Source organism: Uloborus diversus, chromosome 6, assembly GCF_026930045.1.
Source record: "Uloborus diversus isolate 005 chromosome 6, Udiv.v.3.1, whole genome shotgun sequence".
Taxonomy (NCBI): domain Eukaryota; kingdom Metazoa; phylum Arthropoda; class Arachnida; order Araneae; family Uloboridae; genus Uloborus; species Uloborus diversus.
This window is the reverse complement of record NC_072736.1, coordinates 102,087,453-102,110,998: the sequence shown is the minus strand read 5'-3', so window position 1 is coordinate 102,110,998 and position 23,546 is coordinate 102,087,453. Positions and strand designations below refer to the sequence as shown.

General features: G+C 31.0%; 3 protein-coding genes across 4 annotated transcripts in view; 1 reads left to right on the top strand and 2 right to left on the bottom strand.

The window, feature by feature from the left end:
• Positions 1–1,299, top strand: part of LOC129224896 (fas-binding factor 1-like) — a 45,898-nt gene extending 44,599 nt beyond the window's left edge. Inside the window, exon 19 of the mRNA XM_054859442.1 lies at positions 1,175–1,299. Coding sequence (XP_054715417.1) covers positions 1,175–1,243 — 69 coding nt within the window. The 3' untranslated portion in view covers positions 1,244–1,299. The remainder of the gene's footprint in view (positions 1–1,174) is intronic.
• Positions 1,300–1,377: 78 nt separating this feature from the next.
• On the bottom strand, positions 1,378–22,845 carry LOC129223901 (brain protein I3-like). Of its 2 annotated transcripts, none has more exons than XM_054858277.1 (4): positions 22,679–22,845; positions 9,019–9,161; positions 5,013–5,164; positions 1,378–1,664 (listed from the first exon to the last, which is right to left on the bottom strand). In XM_054858277.1, the coding sequence occupies exons 2-4, from the start codon at positions 9,140–9,142 to the stop codon at positions 1,533–1,535; spliced, it is 408 nt and encodes a 135-aa protein (XP_054714252.1). In that variant the 5' UTR covers positions 9,143–9,161; positions 22,679–22,845; the 3' UTR covers positions 1,378–1,532. The 2 variants fall into 2 exon arrangements, with proteins under 2 accessions (XP_054714252.1, XP_054714253.1); XM_054858278.1 differs by having other exon boundaries at positions 22,695–22,836.
• On the bottom strand, positions 7,048–9,010 carry LOC129223900 (vacuolar protein-sorting-associated protein 36-like). Its single transcript, XM_054858276.1, has one exon. It carries the CDS (start codon positions 8,936–8,938, stop codon positions 7,796–7,798), a length of 1,143 nt encoding a protein of 380 aa, XP_054714251.1. The 5' UTR covers positions 8,939–9,010; the 3' UTR covers positions 7,048–7,795.
• Positions 22,846–23,546: the final 701 nt, after the last annotated feature.

Genomic DNA, 23,546 nt, shown 5'->3' with positions numbered 1-23,546 from the left:
GTTTTTCTCAAATTTTGAATTGGGTAATTTTCCTTGCAGGGGTGCATATAATATCCTACAATGCTATAAAGCAGTAAAAACACTAAAATATACCTGGGGTTCTACATAGTAGAAAAACTTAAATACTCGTTTTCTCGAAATTAACTATTTCAGAGATATTGCTTTCTTAGTTTGGACAACAGTGCAACTTTCTTTGCTGATAGCATTGCTTCAATATCTTACCAGGAGGGAGATGAAAAATGTTTCTATGACAGTTTGTTTCAATATGTGGGTGTTGCATTATGTTTCTTCACCAATAATGGTACAATATAGAAATGTAAAGTGTCCTTTTGCTGAAAAAAAAAACATTAAGTGCTCAAGAAACAACCCCATTTGCATTGTTTTCTGCTCATATGCAACTTATCTTGGTATGCAAAAAAGACATTTTCTGATAGCCCAATTTTTCATGCTCAATACTGTGTGTGCTGTCCATGGAGCAGGGACATGCACGGGGGGGGGGGGGGGAGAAGGGACACTTGTTGGCTGAAGGGGGCCCAAGATTTTAAAAATGAGTGGTGAAATATGTGTAGGGACATAGGGGTAAACGATATGGAGGGGGCCATAAAAGTCATTTGCACGCCCCTGCAATGGAGACGTGAAGTTGTTATACTCTCAGTATTATACTTCTGAGTATACCCGCTGCATACTCAGAGTGATGCGACAATCAACTTGAATCAAAGCTTCAGCACAGGAAACAAAGACATCTGTAGTAAGAATCTGGAGTAGAGAGTGCTTGATCACTTCCTGTTTCTTCATCTTGCACATTAGTTCTGTACACCAGACCACACATGTTTTTGTGACATGACACTTGTATGGTACACTTCCACCAGTTAGCGATGAATTTAAGCTGGAGAATTTTTCTTCAAATGCAATTGCAGACCATGTTTCTATCAATGCTGACATCTGAGATTTAGTCTTGTTACTAGACATCCAGCGCCGATTAAGTGCCGAGTTGATGTTCATTATCTTCAGATGGATTTTTGTTCAATAGATATTTTGCACACCCATCAGAGCTCATGTTACTTTAATTTTTGGAACCCTTACGTACTTTTCCAGACAGCTCTCACATGTATATCATAGTGGTTATCATTCCTGGTGATCTGCATTTATGAAACCTTTTTATTTTACATTTTAGGATCAGGATTTCTTACAACATGAATTGGCTTTCATAGAATCATTGAAGAGCAAGAACAAAAAGGGCTAGGAACAAATCCCAACAAGAAAGAAATATAGTTTTTGTTTAATATTGAAAGGTGTAATACAAATTGAAAACATTTATAATGTATATTTATTTATTAATAAAATAATTAAAACATAGTTTTACAAATCCTGCTTCAAGTATATTAAGCTCTAAAATCTTTCTTTCATAAAATTTTTAAAAAATCTTACACAATTGATCACATTCAAGTTTTAAAAGGTAGTGAAAAGTTATCAATTTATTGATATAATACAAAATATAACATTGCTGCATAAAATTCCGCTGTAGAATATTATCACTTATATGAAGCTCCACAATATGGACAACGCCTGCGTTTCATAGCAAGACAACAACAAATACCACATGGAAAGCAGAAAAGAGCAAGGCATATACCAATGCAAGGATAGTCTTCTACAAGATAACCAACCTAAAAGAAGATTTTAAAGATAAGAGATTCATTTTATCACAATATATCATTCTCTATAATAAAGATTGAAAATTACCTATAAAAATGCTAATTATATAAATTTAAATATTTATTTAAATTTACCTAGTTCCCCTACTCTACTCTCCCTAAATATGCCAAGAATCAGTGTAAACATATCAAGAACTAAAATTTCAATGTTATGTTATGAATACATGGCATATCAAGAAAACGCAAATATTTAAATCTGATGTTACCTAGTATAGTGAAATTTTTTGAACTGTCATAGAAAATTTGTTATTTAAATTAGAATTTAAAAAAAAAAATTCTTGAACTGTCAGAGAAAATTTATTACATAAATTAGAGTCAAATTTCAGAGAGGAAGTTATGTCCTTTTCTATCATACTGTATGTCTGCTTCCTTTTCTTTTGATGGATATGAAAATAAAGGTTGATCATATTCTTTACCGACAACATATGAAAAACTTTTATCAAATGAACCTTTTGTCAATCTTTCATTCACAAATGCTGAGCATTTGGTGAAGTCCTAGGGGGTACTAATTGGATTTTTCAGCAAGACAACGTATCAAAAAAATAAATAAAAGAATGGCTTGGGTCTCAAAATATTAGTGTAATGAACTGGCCAGCACTCAGCCCACACACAGATTTCAATCCCATAGAAAACATCTGGGGACTTCTCTCACGTGACGTTTACCAGAATGGGAAGCAGTATTCCTTTGTACAAGAGCTCAAATCAGCAATCAAGGAATCCTGGTACAGACTCACACCCGAAACATTCCAATATCTTGTTCTATCAATGGAAAATCACGTATTCCAACTCATCAGATGCAATGGTAACACCATAGACTATTAAAAGACTTTTATGCTTTCTTAAATGTAAATATTTCCTTTTTGTGCTTAAACTTTTGCGATAGCAAAATTTTGATTTTTTTAATGAAATCTTATTTTAATTTCTATGAATTGTTTCCGAATTAGCAACATGAATCTGTCAGCTGATTGTTTAAATACAGTAAAAATTTAAAAGCTATTCGATGTATACTTTTCTTTTTATCAAAAGATTTTGGTTGTGCTTAAACTTTTGCGCCGCACTGTAACATCATTCTCTCTCGAGCAGGAGAGGTTTGTGTTTGCTTTTTATTAACTCTTTGGTTTGAAATCTACAGTAAACTTGACTAAAACTGATTTTGTTAGTTTCTCTTATTTGTTTTTGCTTTCTTTTCAAAATTCAATTATAATAATGAACATATCTGATATGTTTCAATTCAGTATGCTTTACTTCTATGCAAATTTTCAAGGCACTATAGAGGGTGTTCCGGTTTAACCTGTCTGCAAGACCTGTTTTCGCAACCGTTAGTCCTAGATGCATACTTTCAATTGCAAAAATTTTCAAAATCAGATGCTGATTTAAGATATTGAAAGTTTGAAGTAAAAATAAAAGAATCCAAAAGTACAAAAGTTAAATCTTGAACAATTTGAAAAATCACATTCTAAAGTGAGCAATCAGGGAAATAGAAATAATAAAAACATGAACAACACAAAAATGCAATTCATCTCGCCATCCAGTAATATCAAAATTATTTTGCAATCTTTCTGCTACTTTTGTTTAATGATATTCTATTAGTTCATGCTTTTGAAGCTAAATTTTCACAGCAATATATTAATTTTGGTTCTGTATCATGGAAAAAGAGAGATGCATTTAAAATATAAGAAGAAATGAAATTAAATTAGTCAAACTGAAAATTCTTTAATTGAAAATATTTAGCTAATACCAAAATACCAGTATTTTACCTCAGCAAATACCAGTGTTTCGAAATAGCAAATTTGCTCGAAATACCGGCATTCGGTATACCGATAATGCATTCCCTAATTGCAATTGAGCACCAACATTGAAAAATTTATAGTCCAAAAAACAAATTTTACTGGACAAAAAAGTTTTAAAGGTGCATAGTTTTTAACATAACATTATTTTCACATAAAGTATTTATTTATTATGAAATATTAATATCATATAACTTCTATACATTATTAAATTATTAGTGAGGTTATATCAATTGTTATTGGCGGAATTTCTTTTTCGAGTTTTTTGGACTGACCGTTTTTAGTGCCAATGCCTCAATTGATCAGGAGGTTTCTTCTTCTGCTTAATGTGTAATCAACTAATTTTTTTTTTTTTTAAATCAGTTCAGTGAATCCCTTAATATAATTATGTAGAGATAATTGTATCCTTAAAGTATTGTATTGAGGTTTTACTATATATGTATGTAGGAGGAGTCTGGGCTTGTTAGACTAATTTCTACAATTTTAACAGTATTCATATTTTTTTATTTAAATTTATGACCAACAAATACCACCTAGAGTCCTATAATGAAATCGCATAGTTCAGTTATATTGAACAAGTTTTATTTTAAAAAGTTATTTTGACATTGCTGAGTAACTTTCAGAAGGCTGCAACTTTATTTTCTTTTAATGGTTTTATGAAGAATGGAGCAAAAAATAGAATTCCTCCCTCCCCTTTAGCAAGTTCTTTTCGTTCACAACTATTTGTATATTCTTCATTTTTTGTCCTGAAGGAAGAAAAAAAAATCATGATAGATACAGACTTGGAACAACTTAAGACAAGTTTTAAAGATATTCCCATAGTAAAGATAACCCAAGAAACCGGAGTATCTTTGTCCCTTTTAGAAGACCACAAAAACTAAAACTTTTCAAAGAATCAGGAAAGGAAATCCAGTATGGTAATAGCAAGAGTGAATTTGATAAAGCCCCAAGTTGTGATGGTTCTTGAGAAAATCTAGATAGTTCTGGCCTAAATAGTGCTGAAGTAGAAGTTGGTTGTTTATGGAGAAAAAATAATCAAAAATCAAATTTTGGTGAATTGGGACTTAGTAAAAGTTGGTGAATTCAATATTTGGTTTAATTTAATGTGTTATAATGATCTTTAAACTTTTTTTTCATTCTAAATACAAAAGAACATAAGTTAAGTTACAATATTGGATAATACTTATCATTAAAATTGTAACAGAAGTTGTTTTCATAAGTACTCCAGGCCTGAGATACATTGGACCACTTCAAAGTTATGTTGAAAAATGTATCTAAAAAATGTTGATAAATTAACATTTTCAAAAAAATCTGGGATGACGAGAAATATTTAGTGATAGTACAAAATCAAAATGCTCATTCAATGTTTTGATGAGATAAAAAATTAAAAGTAGAATAACGGTTCAACATGCCCCGACTCCTCCTATATATAACATTTTTCTTGATTATCTCTAAGAAATACACATTAATTTAGAGCTCAATATTGAACTTAAAAATGATTAAATGAACTTACCCTACACGCAGGACAGCATCCCACAGTATTTGAAGGAATTGGGACAGTGCCATATTGAGGCGGCCCAGTATAGATAATTTGAGGTGGTCCACGATTTTCATATGGATTCACAGGCGCAGTTTGATAACCACTTGGATAAACCACAGTAGATGCTAAGAAACACAGTGAAACTTTGAAATAAATTTTGTATTTAAAATAGGCATTAAATTAAGTATTAGATGTTAATATTATTATCATATAAATTATATGTTAATATTATGATTATATAAATTAGATATAAACCACTTCAATAAAATCAGGGACCAAAACCTATTTAGTTTCCTCCTAACAGAAAAACTTATGACAAAGATTCACTGTGTGTCTACTCATGGCGGAAACTGATGGTATATTATTTTTTTCTGCACCAAACTGTAAGTACACACAAAATTAACCAGAAAAAAAAAGTGTTTCACAAGAAGTACCATGTAAATTCAAATTTTGTTTCTAATATTATATTAAACTGACCCCCTGCCTAGATACTTTATAAAGACTGCAGTCAGGATACAGCTCTGATTGTGAATTTTTTTATTATTACATTTATAACAATATTGATACATCTTTCAAAAAACCTTTTAAAAATACAGAAAACTCAATATAGCCAAAACCAGCATAAAATTACTTCACCTGAATGAACAGAAGTATTTAACCTCATACACAACTCACAAAAGTAGTAACTTTTGAGAAAGACTCACCAGTTCTTTCTGTCACAAAAAACTCAAATCTTCAAGGAAAACTTTTTTGGGGGGGAGGGGGCATTAATAATTTTAATAATGCTAATACAATTTAGAATTTTTGTATAAAAATTGGAATTTTCTTTGATTTTACAAACACAAGATAAGTTAATGGATTTCCATATTAAACAAAAAAAAGAGGTAATTAAATGTATAAAAACTCAATAGAACTACAGTATTTAACTCCTAAAACAAAATAGTTCAAGTTGGTTAAATGCAGAAAGCTCATTATATTTTTACCTATCTGAAAATCGGACGCTTTTCAGTTGAAACTATTCTCAAACAAAAAATTGTTTAACTAAAATTAAAATTTCCCTCATAAACCTCACAGAACTAAAAAAAAAAAAAAAAACTTTTGTTGGCTTTCTAGTAAACTAATAATATATCTGCCAACTTATATGCACTTGGCAGAACATTTCCGCAGTTTAGTTATTATGCTTACGCAATAATATGGTTTTTTATGCATTTTGTAATCTATTTCTCATAACACTTGCTCATTTTTGTCTAATATGCAATTATACCACTTAGACAATAACTTTGCTTGTACAATAACTCTTAATTCCTTTAATACTTATCTTCAGTTGAGGACTTGTAGGAAATTTTCATGCCTATTCAAAAAATTTTATCAATTACATTCGAGTTAGTTCAAGCCGACACTAGTACTCGTGGAGTGGGAGTCAGTGTCATAGGATCTCAAAATTCACGGAGTCGGTTATTTTCCCTCTGATTCCACAGAACTGATAAAAACGGCTCAAGCTCATTTTGGCAAAAGTTGGCAAGTATGAAAAGGGTTTACTTTTTCACTTATTTTCATGCAGCTTTCAAGAATGCATAAAAAAACAAATACTTTTAATTTTTCGAGGACTATTTGGAAAATCAAGTATTTTTCCTAAGTCTCTAGTTGCCAAAATAAAATTCAAGGAAATTTCAAAGACCCTGGAAACCCTGGAATGCAGAACTATAGGAAAGGCTTCATAAATGCAAAGAAATAAAGGTGGCCGTTTGAACAATTTGATTTAATTTTGAAAACAAAGTGATTCAGGATTGGTAAACTAAATTGGTTAAAAACACTTCAATTGGCTTTCTCTAGTGCTTTGTTATTCAGATTTAAAATGTGGAGTTTTTTCTGCCACACCCTGAATTTGACCAATTTTAAATATATTTGATTTTTAAAAAATTAAAGAAAGAAATGTATCATGTATTTCAAAGTAGAAGATTTAAACTAAAAGCCATGGAGGTGTTGTAGAGCAGTAAAGTTCATAAAATATTGATCCATCACTAAAATCATTTATTTTTACTAGTATTTATCCTTATTTAGTCAATGAACAATGTATTGCATGAAAATACACATTGCAAACATTTTTTAAAACAAAAACATTTTACTTGGTGGCTGCAGAACAAGTAGAAACAGCAAACAATTTTTAGAAACAGGGAAAAAAATTATACTTGGTGGCTACTAAGTGTTACAGAACAAGTAGACACAGCACACTCAATTTCATAAATCGAAACATCAATATATCTTTAATAAGTATAAATGATTTTACATGGTCATCTTTCAGTTTAACAACATTTTTAAAGCTGTTTTATACACTTCATCAAATATCAATTTTCATTTTTTAAAATGTCTTACTAAAATTGTTGATATTTTAATGCTCTTTAAGATCAATAGATAGTGAAATGAAAATTCATACTTTATGCACTTTGTTTTTCAAATTAAAAAAAAAAAAAGGTGCTTAGTTTCTTTTGCACTTTTAGAAGATTTGTAATACATAATCAAACCTGCTTTTTCCTCACTAGATTTCACTGAAGTAACATTGAGCAAAATAAGCAATTCAACTTCTATTCTTGGTCGATTCGAAATGCAATTTCATCAATCTTAAAGTTAAAATTCAATATAACTTGTTATGTAGCCGATTTTAAATGAAACAATCTTGACAAAAATCTTCATTATTATATATGTGCTGAGTGATTTGACACACAATCACAACAACTATGTTCAAAATTTTACTAGATTTATGCTTGTTCTATAAGGAAACGATTCGGATAAAACCTCAAACCTTCAACAGAATCATCTCTACAAGCTTTACCTTCTCTTTCCAAAAACAACAATCTTTCTTTGGCAATAATAACTGTAGCTTTGCTTAAAATAGACAGTTCATCAGCAGTTAAAGAACCATGCTCATTTAATAACTTTCCAACTTTTTGGGCTTCTATAGCAGTGTCATAAGATTCTAATCGAAGGACCATAACTCCACTATCAAATGTATGAAGTTTTATGGGTAAATCAAGTTTTTCTAACATCAAGCAAGCATTTAATAAATCTTCTGGTGATATCAATTCAACTCCTCTGGCTCTGTTCACACGACAATAAACTTCTGCTAGAGATAACACCCCTCCTGTTTCTTCTAAAGGTTTCTTAAGTGCATCTGATAACTGTTTGGCCAATTCAACATGAAATGTGGTGCCAGAACCATATTCAGATTTAGTCACAGGATCACTGATACCAAGACTTAACAAGTATGATTTAAACTGAACTGTTTCATCTTCAGTTATGCTACTTTGTTTTTCTCTAATTTTTTGAGAAATATTTTTTGATAGACCCACCATTTCTTGTGCCATTTTCATCAAGCATTTCAAATCTTCAAATGCTTCAGAAATGGTTTCACCAGTAGCTTCGTTCTTATGTCGAATCTGCCTCTCGATTCCTACAATTCCAGCTCGATACTGCTTACCTTTAGGATAAGCAGCAGACGGATCTTCCCATGCTTTTTTCACCAGTGCCTCTGATAGCGCATTAAAGAACTCCTTGTCTCCACCTTGACGAAAACTAAATTTTACGTAATTGTATGGGCTGTATTTCACTGGACCAGGTTTCTTATCTTCTTCCAAAATGGCACTCAGATGGGCAATGATCTTTGCACTTTTAGTCCAAGTTGCAGATTCTTTTTCAATCAAAACAATATGTGACAAATTCAAACTCATATCAGTGTTGGGATTAATATCATCTTTCCACCTAATTCTATAATTTGTCAATGTCATTAAACCAGATTCAAACAGAGTTTTCTTGTTTCCATCATATAGCTTAACACCAGTTTGTTGGTAAATTTCAACTTCTCCAGGCTGAGAGTTGCTTTCCCACCATTGAAAGCGATCCATTGTTCGTGTTTTAAATGTTGTTTTTAAAATAATTACAATATGAGAGCTTAATAAATGGAAGATTTAGACTAACATCTTACCAGGGGGATAATACGGTGGAGGTGTTGCATAATTATTGGGTGCAACAACAGGAGCAGTTGGTGCTTGGGGTTGTTCAGTACATTCTGGAGGTGAATATGGTGGAGGTTTATCATAAGAGTTCATGGTTTAAGTCATTTATAACCTGAAAATAAAATATGCACATTAGAATTTGTATTGAATATTACAACTAGTAAATTTCCAACACTTTATTTAAAAAAAAAAAAAAAAAAAAAAACACGAGTGTTTTTTAAAAAGCTTCTTACAATAGACCTTGCTTTGAAGAACAAAACTTCATTATTGTTTCTCCTTCAAACATTCAAAGTTATATGACAGGGATCACATTGTCATCAATGTTGGAGCCAGTTATCACATAGTGGGTGGATTGTATGGGGAGTGGGGGGGCAAGGGGTCAACTGCCCCTTCACTTCCAAAAGTAAAGGGGAATTGCCCCTCATTTTTTAGAGTTAAAAATTAATAACCAATTGAAAAATTATTTTTTAATGGGCGGATTGATTTACTTCACAAAAGTAAAAACTAAAAGTTCTATATGAATCGACTTTTCTCATCTTATTTCATAAAAATGGAACTTTGAAATGGAAGGGGATAGTCAACGGTAGCCATCCATCTGGATTTTGATGCGGTATCCAAATTTTTTAATCAGTAGTATTAAATCCAGTAATCTAACCCAATTGTGCAAAAAAAAATCTTCAGGACGGATACCTGCTGACCCCTACATTTCTTTCGACCCCTTACTCTTTTGCTGCACCAGGAGCTGGCTATGTGTTATGATCCAAGGATTTTAAATTAGTAGTCAATTTGGTTTGTTTTGTGACCAAAAGTTTCATTTTTGAAGTGAATTTTTTAATTCCTAATTAAAATAAAAAACCTATTTTTTAATTTCTCTAACATATGTGGCATTGGAGTTGAGCTGAGCTTATTACTTATTGTCGAACGACGACAGTTTAACGTTGAAAAACCACTGTTGAAAATTTTCAATTTCAAAACACATGATTTGGTTTGATGAGTAGTGTACATTTTTGCAATGTTCAATAACTTTTTAATGGAGTTGTAAAATAAAATATAATTGGAAACAATCTGAAAAGAGCTTTTTGATTGAAACCTCCATTCAGTTAGAGAAAAGGAGGTCTAAAAGAAATACTGATGACATAAATAGAAGTTTAACCGAAAACCAAACTTAGCTTAAAAATTCGACTTATTTGTCACCAAGTGCAATAAAATAATTGCATGACTGATTAATGGACAATATTCATGAGCATTAATTATTGCAAAACGTCCCACATTTCCAAATTTTGTAGCGAGCTTACATGGAAACACAAAATGAATAGTCAGTAAATATATCAGGGGTCTATCCAGGATTTTTCACAGGGTCCGTTTTTTGTGAAAAATTAAATAATTTTGTGAAAAATGAACAAATTTTGTGAAAAATAATTAATTTCGCAAAAAAAAAAGAAAAAAAAAAAAAAGAATTTTTTTGTTAAAACGAAATTTTATAATTTAGAGATGGCACAAACTGCATCAATTAAACTTAAAGTTGAGTGTTTTCCTCTTCTATGTCAGGAATATCATTCTGGAGTGTTTTTCTGATATTTGGCGGGGGGGGGGGGGGCATCGCTCTCTCAAGTATCAATATTTATCTACCATTCTACATTTTGTTAAATCATACTACAAATATTTCTGTCCAGTATTTAAAATAATTGTAACAAAAAAAAAAAAATAAATAAATAAATAAAATTCACAATAGGGTTCAGCATTTAACTTTGTGACCCAAGACACTCTTAAAAAGCACAGAATTTCGTTTAAAACGTATAAATTCCGTGATTTTAACAAAAATAAAAAGTTATTTTAATTGTTTACCTCTTAACAAAGGGTAATAAACATCAAAAATTCGAAAAATCGGATTCCGATAGCGGATGCAAAGAGATCGCAATTCTCAAAGTGAAGGCATCAAAAGTATAAAAACGACTTGAAAAAGAAATATTTTTGATAAAATTATTTTAAAATTGCATTTTAGAGTCCTATGATAAACATTTCATTAACATCTGCGGACACAGTTGAAGCAAAAAAAAAAAAAATGAAATAAAATAAACCATCTATTCAGCATTTTAATTTTTGACTCATAAAAGAAAATGGAATTTTGCTTTAAAAACTTGAAATGAGAGTTCTAACAGAAATAAAGAGACTTTTCATTTATTTGCATCCTAATAAAGCGAAGTTAGCTCGAAAAAAGAACAAAATATGACTCTCATATCAGATTTAAAGGATTGCATTTTTCAAAATGTAGACATCTAAAGAAAAAAAAACGGTAATTAAAAGAGTTTTTTTAAAGTTAATCATCCTTGTTAGCATCGAAAAATCAAAACCCATATAATTTTCTCCCAAAATAACAATTAAACATCGCACCCGCACTGCAAAAACGCAAATATTGACAAGCTAGTAAAATGAGAATATTTTCTCATCATTTTATCATTATAAAGGTTCAACGCCAGATGCTAAGTGGTGATAATTTTGAAGTTGGTAACCCTATCTGAAGCGATCATATTTTTTCCCCACCCTTACTATCCTTTTGCAGTTCTAAGTTCATTTCGCAGATATATATTATTATTGTTTATTAAATCATGAGCGGGGAGAAAAGTGCTTACCAATGCCTTTTCAGAAAAGTTTACAACAACACCGCTGCTAATTAGCTGTGATAAAACTAACAAACAACCATTATATTTATTTGGCAGTAGCAATTATTTATTCCTTGCAGGAGCATCGCAAGAGTGCCGATTTTTTTCTTTCAAAATTAGCCGATTTTGTATAAGCTGATCCCTCTAATTTGACTTCAAAAAAGGTTCCAAAAATTATCGGTTTATACACAGAAATATGCATTGTTTTGCTTTCAGATTTGCTCTTTCAATTAACATTTTGTGAAAGATCCGATCTTGTTTATCAGAATTTTGTGAATGGTCCGTTTTGTTTGATCGAGATTTTGTGAAAGGTCCGTTTTGTTTGATCGGGATTTTGTGAAAGGTCCGTTTTGGTTGATCGGATTTTTGTGAAGGGTCCGTTAACGGACCCAAATATCCTCTGGCCAGACCCCTGTATATATATATATATATATATATATATATATATATTAGAGACGTACCGAGTACTCGGTAACTACTCGGTACTCGGCCTACTCGGCCAATTTGCCGAGTACTCGGTACTCGGCCAAATTCTGATCAGATACTCGGCCAATACCGAGTAGTTGCAAAAAATTGAATATTCTCCAAGGCAGATTAAAATTTATAAAAATAAAAAAAAGAGCAAGCATTGTATTCTGCAATCATTTAGAATTAAAATTTAAAGGTCAAATTTAAATTTTGAGAATAATGAAGTTTGTAATGCTTTAATGGAATAACTCTTTATTTTAATGTCCCCAAAGTTAATAAAACTTATTTTTTAAAAATTATGCAAAAAAGGTAAGTATAGAAAATATGGAATTTTTATATTAAAAATGAATTGCTACAAACAAAAATTAGTTATAAAAAATATAAAAATATCTTTGCTTAAAAAATAAAAGGAAATAAAACAACGTTAAAAGTACAGTGCAGGAACACTGCAGACACGTGTTTTGGCATTACAAGGAATTCCTTCTACAATGCACAAAATGGGAGCTCGTGGATTTAAAGGCATCCGACAAAAGTCGGATTTTTTTTGTAGAATGTCTTTACATTCTTTAGCTCACATGTTATGCACTGAAAAAGACGTTCCTTGTAACGGGGAGGGGGGGGGGGCAGAAACACGTGTCTGAAGTGTTCCTGCATTTGTTGTATTAAAAAAATTATTTATGTTTGGCGGACTAAAGCTATAATTGATTGGTATACAGTGAAACCCCTCCTAACGGCCACCCCTCTTATGCTGACAATTTTTAATTCCCCAGTTCCAATGCAAATAACATTATTAAACCCCTATCCTGCGAACACCTCTCTGTTGCGGACAAAAAAAATTGTCCTGTTAGTGTCCGCATTAGAGGGATTTTACTGTAATTTTTTTTAATTCCAACTTAATTAATCATACCTTTTATTTATTTATTTTTAATTTTAAAAATAATTTTTTTGTAAAATGTTTGACACAAACAAAATTCTTTATATAATGCGTAATTGAATTTCAGCAGGAATTTAGTTTTAAAAACTATTACATGGACAAGGAGGTCTATACTACTATTAAAATGAGTTCAAAATTCATCACATGTGTGTCGGTGGTTCTTCTTAAAACGTAATTGGTACTTGGTAACTTGGCCGAGTAGTGAAAGGCCGAGTACTCGGTAACTCGGTACTCGGCCGAGTAGTGAAAGGCCGAGTACTCGGTACTCGGCTACTCGGCGAAAGTGCTACTCGGTACGTCTCTAATATATATATATATATATATATATATATGTTTTTTGGCTTCACTGAATGTAGCCAAAACAAAATTATTATCGGTAGAAATGTGGTAATAGCCATAATCTCAACTATCAAAATGTTAATGCACAAATTGGAGTAAAATCATAGAATACCATTTGGGAAATTATTGATTTACTGATGAGGAAGATTTCTCGTTCTAATGATTTTGGCAACATTGCCAAACTGGTCAAAGTAACAGTAACAAGGAGTTTAGAAGAATCATGATACCAGGGTCGTTCCATAATTGTTTATTGATTCTTCCACCATGCATACATGAGACTTCTTTTATTATATTGGGATCAAAAAAATTCTTTGAAAGGTGAAAATTTGGCATGGGTCATTTCACGTAAAATCGCCTAATGCCATGTGCCGTTATATCTCCGATTTTGTCCATTATTCTTTTATGAATAGATATCTACGAGATGAGCTCAAATTATTTTTTTAGACTTTTTGAATAAAAATTACACTTTGGAGAATTGTTTCAAAAATTCGATTTTTGTTCAATTTTTGACAGTTTTGGCATGAATTCAGAACATCTCTCTAATTTCTTTATTTTTCAACCACTTAAGCTGAATTTGGTATCAATTTCAAGCTAATACTTATCTCTTTCAGTGTGAATGACTGAATGGATTTTAAAATAATCAATATTGGATGCCAAAGGATAAAAATTGATTTATATCAATAGTTAATTGCTAAAGTTGTTCACTTAGGAAAAAAATTGTGCAAAAACCTCAGTTTCAGAGTTCACACACAAAAAAAAAAACCACTTTTGATTGAAAATGTACTAAATATTAAGGATAAGAATTTAAAGAATAGTGTAAAAAATATTTCTAATGGCATTATGTTGCATTTTTTGCGACATTAAAAGATGGGGGGAAAAAAAGTAATTACTATTGAAACATTTTTATAGCATAAACTTGTTTGGATTACCTGACAACACCCGACAATGATCGTCCACTCTTAAAACACTCTTGCAATACGCATCACTCGTCTTTCACTTTGAAAGTGAATCGACACATAGCTTTCGACAATTATAAAATGTGAAATGAAAGGCATGCTTGTGCAGACTGTATTTAATTTAAAAAAAATTACTATTTCCTTAGTATTGAAACATGAGAAAATCAGAATTTTTATCAATAAGTTTCAAAGAGATTTTAAAATATACTTCAATCAGAAAAAATAATCTTCAGAGAAATCTAGAGTTGCGCGGCATGAGTATTGTAAGTGTGGAAGATTATTGCCAGGTGTAACGTAATATAAACAAGATTATGCTATGGAAACTTTTCAATGGTAAATTTTTTTTGATCTCTTAATGTCAAAAAAAAAAAAAAAAAAAGCAAAACAATGCCATTAGAAGGAATTTTACACTAATATTCAAATTATTATTCAAAAGTTTTTTTTTTTTTTTTGTGAACTCTGAAACTGATCCTTTTCCTAAGTGAACAACTTTAGCGATTAACTATTGATACAAATCAATTTTTATCCTTTGACAGTCCAATATTAATTATTGTAAAAACTTTATGGGCTTTTTAAAGCTTTAAAGAGATTTAAAGCAATAGAAAATTTGTATTTTCTTCAAAACACTTTCTTTTTTATTTCAAAACAACAAAAAACACCCTTCTACTTTTTTCTACATAGCAAGAAAATGATTTAAATATGCTACAAAAAAATTTTGATGCAGATCATAGTTGGTACTCCGGAGATAAGACTTATTTAATTACCCAAATGCAAAAGGGTCATTCCACAGTATTCACATGTTACGTACGGGACATTTCACAGCAAAAGTTTAAGATAATAGTAGTATTTTCATTGACAACAATTAAAGTAGGTACTTTGTAACTATTTTTTATGCATTATATACAACTTCAACTAGGTGTCTGTAAAATATCTTTTTATTTTAGCTATTTGTTATTTTTTTAAAAAATAATAAAGTTTTGTTACGTACGGGACATTACAAAGAAAAATTTTTTAAGTACTTTCAGTCAATTGAACTTTGCTCTGAATTTATCAAATATTTTTACAAATAAATATAGTGAGTGAAAGCAGAAATATACCTGCTAACAATTACCTCTTTAGTTATTTCTGAAAAATGTCTCATTAATAAATAAAACTAATTATTTTTGTTACGTACGGGACAAGGCTGTTTGTTACGTACGGGACATATGAATTGAGATCTCAGTTCTATGAAGAATTTTTATCTAAAATGAGCATAAATCTTGTGAACTTAATAAAATTATTATTTAACTAGTTTAAATAAAAATAAATAAAATTTTCTTGAATATTTTAATTGTTTTTCTGTTTAAATTAATAAATTCTAGTCTACATTTGAAAAAGAAGAAACATTAAAAAATAAACCAGTACATTTACACAGTATAAATTACTGCAGATCTGAAACATTTTTTTATATTAGTCCTAAGACATTAATAATGTGTTCAATCTTTTTGACCTCTTCTACTGAATGAAAAATGTCTGCGGCTATTAATTGGACTAGGTGCATTGCTAAGTTTTGCCAAAATATTTTTTTTAAAAGATTCTATCCTTTTCTGGAACTTGCGGCCAGAAAAATTTGTTGTGTCCCGCAGGTTTCATGAAGGATACATACAAATACTGGTTGTCTATATCTTCTACCACCCCTGGCCACCAATTATCATCATATAAGACTGACACCCAGTCTGACTTTTCAATTAACACAGAAACGCTCTGTGCAACTGATCTAGACTCTACCGGAACCAAAATTTTGATTTCTTCATCAGGATTTTTTTTATGGGAAAAAGAAGAGTTTATCCTAATGCCAAGAGTGTCTGAGCTAATTGGTTGGGCGAAATGAATCCGGTGAATTCCCGATATTGAGGTGGCCATTTCCCACTTTTCACGTAAGCCAGCATTCTTTACAATGCACCTTTGAATATCATCTTCACATATATCATCTTCACCTTTGAATATCATCATTTGATATTTATATGTGGTGTCTCCTTTTTGGCAGCTTCAAAAAATTCCATTGCTGTATTTATTATATATTGCTTCCGTAATATGCCGAGCCAAATGTTCCTTTTTACCAAACCATGCCCCTAAACCATCCACTGCACCTTTTCCATGTGCAGTTCCAAAAAAGTTCCAGTCTGCTGAAACACCATAATAATGCATGTGGAGCATTAAATTTTGCATATTATATCTGTTTTTAAATTGCGTCCCACAGCCATCAGACCAGCAATGAATATGACTAAATGTCAGGGTCTGTTTAATATCTTCAATTATTGTATATTTTAAAGCAAATACTGCATCCTTAGTGTGGTTTAAGTCATCAGAAACAACAACATAGTTTTTATGTTCCAGCTCCAGAGTTTCGCTGTTTTTATAGTATATAATACACGTAAATATAGTCACTTGGGATGAGTTCCAATGAGCTGCCATTATCTCTCCTTGTTGCTTCAAAGTAAAATTTTCAGCGAAGTCTTCATGAATAATTATATTTTGAGCTTTAAGATTTTCTTTTAGATATTTGAATGCTGTTTTGGGCGGTATAAACATGCATGGCAAAAGGTTTTAAAAGGCTAACCAGTTCTTCTTTTGCCTGGAGTAAGTCACAAACAACTAGTTCTTTTTTCCTTCAATTCGCTTCCATTGATAAAATTGGATATCCATTTCTTTGTCCAAGTTATCACAATTTATTGCTTGTCCAAGAGTCCACACCACATTCTTTGCAATTTCTGCTGCAACAATTTAATAATTTGCTGTCATTTAAGTTGAAGCAGCATATTGTTTCTTTCACTGCAGTTTCTGCATTAGTTAGTAATTTTATTGAGGCAATTTTATTGAGACCTTCTAACAGCATCTCAGCATTTTCATGTTGCATGCACATACAAACTTCGTGATCTCTGGGATACTGGAAATACTTCAGCAGAACGAAGTTCCGCAAATGTACTAAACCCTATGGATAAATTGGCTTCTTCTTTAAACAGTTGAAGTGCTTCCTTTAGTTTCATTATTAATATTCGTTTTTGATACTTGGTTCTTTTGCCTGAAACAAGGTCTTTTACAGAAACATATTCTTTTTTTTTTCCTGGCAAGATTCTACTTATGGAATCTTGTCTGTAAAAATCTATCACTTCCTGTTTTTGGTTTTCGGTAAGTGCATCTGTCCTTTTTTTTCTAACATCGTTCTCTTTATTAACTCCCTAATGACATTTAATGTTAAGTTTCTTTGAAAGTACCTTAATTTTTCCTGGTAACCAATTTTTTTATAACATTTTTAAGAATTGGTATTTGTTTGGTTGGTGTTTGATGGTAATACACTTTTGACATGCTTTAAAGCTTTACCTAAAACACTTGTGGTGTCATCATCATAGAATTTGAAGGTTGTTCTTCATGTACAGTCATATTTTGACATCTCTTGCTTCTTTCAATTTCTTTTTTCTGAGCTCTTTTTCTTTCAGTTTCATATTTCGTTTGTTGATAAAATTCTTTTTCAGCCATAGTGGACTTTTCTTCTCCTTGTATCTTCTAATTCTTTCCCTTTCTTTGATTTTATCAGCCAAACAGTTATCTACATCATTTTTTCTTTTCAGTCTGTGTTTTCTAACTCTCTCTTTTGAAGTAGGAGCCATAATTAACTTTTATAAATTATAATTATTCTAATATACTTTATATTAAAATCAAAAATATAATCAAAATGTATTTAAATACCTATTGTGTAATAAATAATCATACATATATAACTTTTTGAAGTTAAATAACTGATCAGTTATGATTCCTAAGTTTCTTTTCCAATTTTTCAAGCATTCTATATTCCAACTAATGGTAGCTCTAGTTAACCACATGTGTTCATTTATACACTGGTTACAGCTGGTACTGCCATCTATGAAGCAATATGCCAAAATATATCTAAAAATTATATTTTATCCAAATTTGAAATTAAAATTCTGCTTTTTGTCCCGTACGTAACACACTTTTAATTATTATCTCCTTGTTCTAAATTAAGTTAGAACATTTTAATTGAATAAATTAAGAAGTTGGTTCAATAGTTGAAGAGAAAACAAAAAACTGTTTTGTTGTCATCAGTATTATTGGTAATAAGTTTAAAAATAAGCTTAAAATTGTTACATACGGGACAAAAAGAAAAAAAGTATTGAAAATTTATAACTAAACATTTTTTAAATATGTTTCTTATTACTTCATTTAATGCTACTATTGTAGAGGTTTAATAAATTATAGGAACTTTGAATTAAAATATTTTCTGAGTTATGGTTAAAAATAAAATGTCCCGTACGTAACAGACTTTTCAATAAGTCCATAATAAAAGCTCAGTAAGTTTTTTGGGGGGTAAAAATAATGATATTATTTTAATAAAATTTAAATGTAGAGATTTTAAGCTTTAAAATAATGTATAACACTTCAGTAAAAGTTTAAAAAAAATTTTTTTTGAAGCTCTGAAGCCAAATACTGTGGAATGACCCAAAAGCATAAAAACCGAATTTTGATAAAGAGTGGCAACACCCAACTATTCAGAGAATACTTTCTGTCATTCACACTGAAAGAGAAAAGTATTAGCTTGAAATTGATACCAAATTCAGCTCAATTGGTCTAAAAATAAAGAAATTAGAGAGATTTTCTAAATTCAAGCCAAAACGGTGACTCCAAAAAATGATCAAAAATCAAATTTTGAAACAAATCTCCAAAGCGTAATTTTCATTCAAAAAATCTAAAAAAATAATTTGAGCTTATCTCATAGATATCTATTGGTAAAAATAATAACGGAGAAAAACGAAGACATGACGGCATGGCCGACTATTTAATTTAGGCGATTTGACATGGAATGATCCACAGTAAATTTTTCTTTTAGAAGAGCGCAGAAATACGAGAGAGCAGAGAGTGGATGTTTTCATAATTTTATACATTTTCTTTTCTTGCTATGACTGCATTGTTGGGGGTGCAAAAAGTGTGCAGGTATAAGCGCAATTTTAATACTACTCTTAATGTTCTTGGACTTTCGTTATTTTTTTTCTCTTACCATTTAAATATTCCAACGTTAAGATATTTTTACAGTATGCAACACTTCAATGGTACATAAAATATCTCAATAAATCTTAAGTAATCAAGCAAATTAGGTAGTATACGAAGTTTTGGTTGAAATAGTTTGCTTTTTGTACTATTTTGAAATGCGAAAGACTGAAAAATAATTATAATTAAAAAAAAATACTTGGATTTTTTTTCCATGTAGAAAAACTTAGTTGGTCTGCCTTCTATATATATGTAACTAATAGAAAAACTGCATAGACCATTACCTTAAAAATTATAAGTTTCTAAATTTATTAAATCTGTAATTTATCTTTAAAACTTTGCATTAATTAGATTTTACTCATTTGAAAAATATGTAAACTTGATTAAAACATTTGGGGAAAAACAATGAAACTTAAAAAAAAAAAAAAAAAAACATTTTTGAAAAAAACCACATGGTTTTAAAAAAAAACCACTTGATTTAAACCAAGGTTTAAACCAAACAACCCTGGCCATAACCAGAAAATAATTTATGGGAGGGTTTTAAAACTTTCATGCGGAGCTTTGGTTAAATGTGCTAATGTTCAAGTCGTTGGGTTATCTATTATGAAAGCGTTTTATGCAATTAATATACATATAAAAGATATTTGAGTTTTGAAACAATATTTATTGAAATTTTTAAATATAAACGAACATTTAAATGTCATGAACCGAACTTTTCGGGGGGGAGGGGGTTGAACCCCTCCCCTTCTATACGACCCTGAACGCACATATACATTTGATGATACAGAGTATGTGGTATCAATGTTTCTCAAAATAACCAAAAATGCTTCAAATACAAATGTGATAACCAGCAATGGGTTCTGTGCCCAGCTAGGCTGACCTTAGTGAGTTGATTAGTCCCCAATGAAAAACAATGGCCCTCTTAAAGCTATCTACTACCTCGCTCATTACAGCTCTTCCGGGAAGCTGTTTTAAGTGCCACAATCCTAATAAAGTACAGTACAACCCCGATTTAATGATTGTCAAGGTACTGGAAAAAGTTATTGTTAAATCAAGGGTATCATTTAACTGAGGAACATTAGACATTCTTTACAGTTCAATCCAGACCACTGAAATGAATCATTAAATTGAGGAAATCGTTAAATTGGGTATTGTTAAATCAAAGTTATACTGTAGTAATTTTTTCTCATTTCCAGGTTAGCCTAAGATTTGAATTTGAATAGCTTAAAACAATAGCCCCTTGTCCTGCTTTCCATGCAAAAATTTAAGCCATCAACATTGGCTCCAGGCTGTACATATTACGCCTTTTAAGTCTGATATCATAATCTAAATCTAAAAGTCACCTTACTAGCCCAGTAACCCTTCTTTGAACCCTTTTTAATTAATTTGAAAACTGAACAGCTTACTCCAGCTGAGGTCTCAACAAATTCCTATAAACAATTTTTATCCAAAGTGAACTTGATAGCTACTCTTTCTTTAGGGGAAAAAATTTCATCACCTTGGATTTCTTTCTCCTTTTTTACATTGGCAAAACATTTAAAAAATAAAATCAACTTCAGAAATAAAATTTTAAAACATTGATATTGATAAAAGAGCACCTAAATAAGATACTTTTATCAAAAATAAAACAATCTGTAGCTCTTTCTTTCAGGTAAGTAATAAAGTACTCTGAATTTCCTTTTATTTTTCATTGCCAAAAATAAAATTAAAAATGCTCCCATAGGGGTTAATGTTAAAAAAATTGTTCATTTTGAACATATCCTTCATCTAGAGCTTTTTCCAACAAATTTTATTCCCAAGGAAATCTGCCTATAAGATCACGGTCTATATATGTCTTAAATTTTCTTTTAGGCATTTATTTTTTTTATAAATGTTTATTTTGAGCATTCATTTATCAGCATATTCTTATCGAGAGCATTTTCTAACAAAGCTTCTTTCAAGCAAATCCACCTTTGAGTTCAAGATTTATATTTGCCTTAACTTTCCCTGCAGCCATTAGTGTTTAACGTTAGTGGGAAAGTTGGGCTGCTTTTCCACTTATCATTTTTTTATCTCATCAAAAAATTAAATGAACAGTTTGATTTTCCACCATGAGGTTCACTTAACATTTCTCACCATCCCAGATTTTTTTGATACTGTTCGATTCATTAGCATTTTTATGTTATTTTTTTAACAGAACTCTGTAAAGCAAACTAACGTGCCCGGAGGACATGGTACGTTGGTCCATATTACAAAAATAACTTCTATAACAATTTTAATAATTAAAAATTATCCAATACTGTAGCTAAGGGTTTAGCCTGAAAAAAAACTTTAAAGATCAATGGTTAAAAAAATTACCAACTTCTACTTATGCAATATTTATGCCAAAACCATTTAAATTTTCTCAAGAATCAGCAGAGCTTGGGTGATAAGTAGCAGACTAATGAAAATTACTCAGCTAAATTATTACTAAAAAAATAGCCATCGAATCTGTTCAATATAACTGTATCTTGTGATTTTGTTACAGGATTTGTCGACAGTTAGGTGATATTTGTTGTTTGTTATAAATTACAATAAAAAATATTAATAGTTTATTGAGCCCGGTTCAACAAGTCTTTTCTCCCCCCAAGTATGAAAAGTGCATTTAAGGGCATATCCCTTTTAAACTACTACAGATGAGAAAAAAGTTGAATTATGAATAATTTTGGATTAACTCTTGCTGAACTCATTTCTATTGTACTTACCTACTGAACCTTCTTTCCCAATTTAAGCTTTAAAGGGAAAACAAATTTATATTGCAATGTAGAAATGGAAATGGATAAAAAATTATAAAATGTATAGGAAACACTGCATACGTTGATGTGTGTACTTCCAAATATTAATAGTTAAAAAAGAATTGATAGAATAAAGTTGAATTCTAAGAGATTTTAGTTCAAAAATAAAATATATATTTAGACACACGGGTTATTTATTATTAATTTAATTTATTTATATTGTTTCACAACCTCTCTAATACTTGAATGACAGATGAGGAAACAAACACGTCTCAAAATGAACGAAAACATTTCTAAACGAAAAACAAATTGTGTTAACAAAAAATTGTAAATCGTAAATTGCTATCTAATTCGAGAGAAATTGAACAGACTACAAATTACATCATACGACAGTCAACACACACAAAATAGTTTTTTTAACAACAAACTTCCTAATCCTCTCGTATACTACAAAATACAGATTTATAAATACACATTACCGATTGGGAATCTTGCTTTTTAATTTAATGTCAAGCACCACTCAAAAGATATTTGCTGCTCCGAAAGATGCTCGGTTATGTTTACCCATCACTTTAACAAAAGTGACCAATTACGCATGAGCGTTATCATATGATTTCACATTTCACTTCTACAGAGCAACGCCGTTTCTCCTTTTTTTTTTTGCTCATGGATGGGTGTCAGGGACCTGGAGTATTCCATGTTCGTGGAGTACCAGAAGCATTGCTTAAAAGCACTATCATAGGGTAGTAGCAAGTGACGTCAACCTGGTAGACAAACAAATGGACCTTACAAATGGTTTGGCAACGATCCCATCTGGTCAATGGGATGACCGCTATGGTTGCGTTCGACAAACCTCACCGTCGAACGGTAAGTAACCGAATACTAACCGCAGCGTTCTATATGATCAGCTGGTTACCGCACCGGTTCCCATTCTAAGCTGTTGATTGGTTGATTGGAGCATGTGATCATTTGCTGTCACGTGATCAACTAACCGGTCGCTATCGATCGTGCTCATCAAACGTTCGAACGTAAGCTATATAGGCAGGCCGACGCATCAGCTTAAGTTTAGCCATTTTGGATCGGATTTTTCATTGTTGCGCTGATAATGTTTCCACAGAAAAGTTTTGGTTTTCGCCAAATTTGCGGAAAATAATACTTTATTTAATAAAAAATCCACGTGTCACTAATTACTGCTCGCAATGAAAAATCACCAAACGCGATAACTTGCCAGAAAATACAACCACTGAAACACGCGCTCCGATCCAAAATGGCTGATCTTAAGCTGATGCGTCGGTTCGTATATATTAGAAACCCTATAACGGGGAACCACTAATGGGGCCTTAGTAT